Source organism: Amphimedon queenslandica, unplaced genomic scaffold (genome assembly GCF_000090795.2).
Source record: "Amphimedon queenslandica unplaced genomic scaffold, v1.1 AMPQUscaffold_11897, whole genome shotgun sequence".
Taxonomy (NCBI): domain Eukaryota; kingdom Metazoa; phylum Porifera; class Demospongiae; order Haplosclerida; family Niphatidae; genus Amphimedon; species Amphimedon queenslandica.
Window position 1 is genome coordinate 3,104 of NW_003547864.1, and position 2,218 is coordinate 5,321.

Here is a 2,218-nt window from a genome sequence, read left to right on the forward strand (position 1 = left end):
ATTTTTTAAGTTTCCAATTCCTTGGTACATTCTGAAAAACCTCATGAACCATTCAATATGCTAAAAAAGAAACTGGCTCTGTTGCATATTAAATAAGTTAAAAAATAAACAGAATCATAATTATCTACATATTTTATTTTGTCAATAATCCATTGAATCAGTCCATTGCGTGTTTCTGTGTCCATTCTTTAGCAGTGTCATCATACTGTGAACGATTCTTAGTGAATGCTGCATACACTTCACCACCAACAGCCCAGTCTGGATCAGGGTCAACCAGTAATGATCTCACTGTACTTAGAACTACAATGTATGAGTATACAGTAAGTAATGGAGGCTGGTATCATTGGATAATGATTGTTGTACTTTTTGATATTTTTAAAGCTGGACTCCACCCATCATTGAGTATATCTAAACTAATCCAACCATCAGAATCAACGTTCACATGATATATCTTAGTAGTAAACCACACCTTTGAGAGAGGGAGAGGGAGGATGGGTGTACATACAGAATTCATGTAAATACTTTTGGTGGTTTAAATGGGTATTCTTCATGAATTTCCATTTTTAAATAGAAGAGACCATTCTCATAAGGTGTCCCTGTTCACAGAAAAAGATATATTTCATAATAATTATAATTCACATATATTGTACCTTCAGGTCCTAGTATTGTTGCTTTCCATGTTTCATCTAAGAGCAATACATCAATAAGTAGACATATCCTTCATGGCTTACAATTTTCTGAGACTGATTCAGCATGACAGCCAACAGGTGGTTCATTCTTTATCTGATCTTCCTCCTGCATGGGATGGAGAGGGGACAATGGACATCCTTAAACTAGTCACACATTTTCTCATACCTTCTTTAATCTTCTAATGACAGCTGGAATTTTGAAATGATCAGCCATTTTAATTGAACTGAGCTTTCTTTATGTAGTCCAACAATTTGATAGCATCAGCACACATAACACCATGAGTCAGCACATAAATAATATAAATGAATGTGATTATAACACCATGCACTGTCATCCAATTAATGATGCCAAAGAGCACATTTTGAATGAATTTTTATTTGCACACTAGATATATGTAGCATCCAAATTAAATACCGGTATGAATCTTCTTGGTGTTTTGAATCATATGCTGACAGTATAGACTGCTGACTGTGCACTGAAAGCACTGTGTGTGTGTACATTGTCATTTTGTAGCCATTGATGATACATACATAATATTTAGAAAATAATTATCACACAAGCAGCAAATAAAAAATAATATGACACATGCATCTAAACAATATGTTAAATAAAATGTTCATGCTCTGATTTGCATTCCTTAATTTTCTCCAACCTACAACACAATAAATGAATAATTAATACTACATAATGAAAACATTATACATACATGAAGAGATATTAATGATGATACATGAGGTTTACTAACCTTGCTTTCTCTGCCTCTTGTATTTCTGATCTCTCTTTATATGTTAACTCTTTCATTGTCTCTCTATTGTCTCTAAATAATTATAAACAGTAAGAGGTGTATGTAAGTGTGTGTGTATAGTGAGATTTATTTTAAATTTGGCAAGATTGTGAATTTCAGCAAATTGAAGCTTGCTATAATTATTACCAATTATTATAGGGCCCCATATGGTAAGAGAAATCGCCAAAATTAAACCTGCCAATCTACTAATTTAGGCAATTTTGCTAACATCACCAATAAATCCAGCTATAATAGTATAATATGTGTGTGCCGTGTTCATTAGTACTTGTAATATAGGACACGTCCATCATCATCATACAGTCTTAATGGGTATCTGCCTGATTTGATGGAATACCAGTCCAACTTATTCTCAATATCAAGACATGATATCTCAACTGGAAATGATATTCCCTAATAGAATCAGAGAGAGCATTAATACATACATGATTCAATGACTAACCTCTGAAAAATAGATATACTTAGCAGGAACTCCACTTAATTCTGACAGCTGCAAAGGAATAATAAAAATACATATACATACACACCCACTCAATGTCATTGAGTTTCATTTTTAATTAAAAAATTATAATTCCAAATGTAAAAATAATATTAAAAATTTTATTTAAAAAAATTTTGTGTATCATTCTCTATTTTATTTCTATGTGTATTTTACAAACAATACCTTTCCAATAACATGCTTAGGATTATATCTGTTATCACGACTCCTGCTATTATCCAGTATAA

At 32.1% G+C, this 2,218-nt stretch overlaps 1 protein-coding gene across 1 annotated transcript; it reads right to left on the reverse strand.

Moving 5' to 3' along the window:
* Positions 1 to 52: 52 nt before the first annotated feature.
* On the reverse strand, positions 53 to 1,247 carry LOC100634246 (ubiquitin-conjugating enzyme E2 D2B-like). The gene is made up of 6 exons (XM_003390763.2): positions 856 to 1,247; positions 732 to 795; positions 651 to 686; positions 523 to 596; positions 364 to 469; positions 53 to 300 (listed from the first exon to the last, which is right to left on the reverse strand). Exons 1-6 carry the CDS (start codon positions 901 to 903, stop codon positions 158 to 160), a joined length of 471 nt encoding a protein of 156 aa, XP_003390811.1. The 5' UTR covers positions 904 to 1,247; the 3' UTR covers positions 53 to 157.
* Between the last annotated feature and the right edge of the window lie 971 nt (positions 1,248 to 2,218).

What these genes read in the sequence shown, in the direction of transcription:
- LOC100634246 (XM_003390763.2), bottom strand. Translation starts at nt 903, where the DNA reads ATGGCTGATCATTTCAAAATTCCAGCTGTCATTAGAAGATTAAAGAAG. An exon ending in TGAATCAGTCTCAGAAAATT is followed by an intron (nt 687 to 731) that starts GTAAGCCATGAA and finishes TATTGCTCTTAG; the next exon opens with ATGAAACATGGAAAGCAACA. An exon ending in ACCCATTTAAACCACCAAAA is followed by an intron (nt 470 to 522) that starts GTATTTACATGA and finishes CCTCTCTCAAAG; the next exon opens with GTGTGGTTTACTACTAAGAT.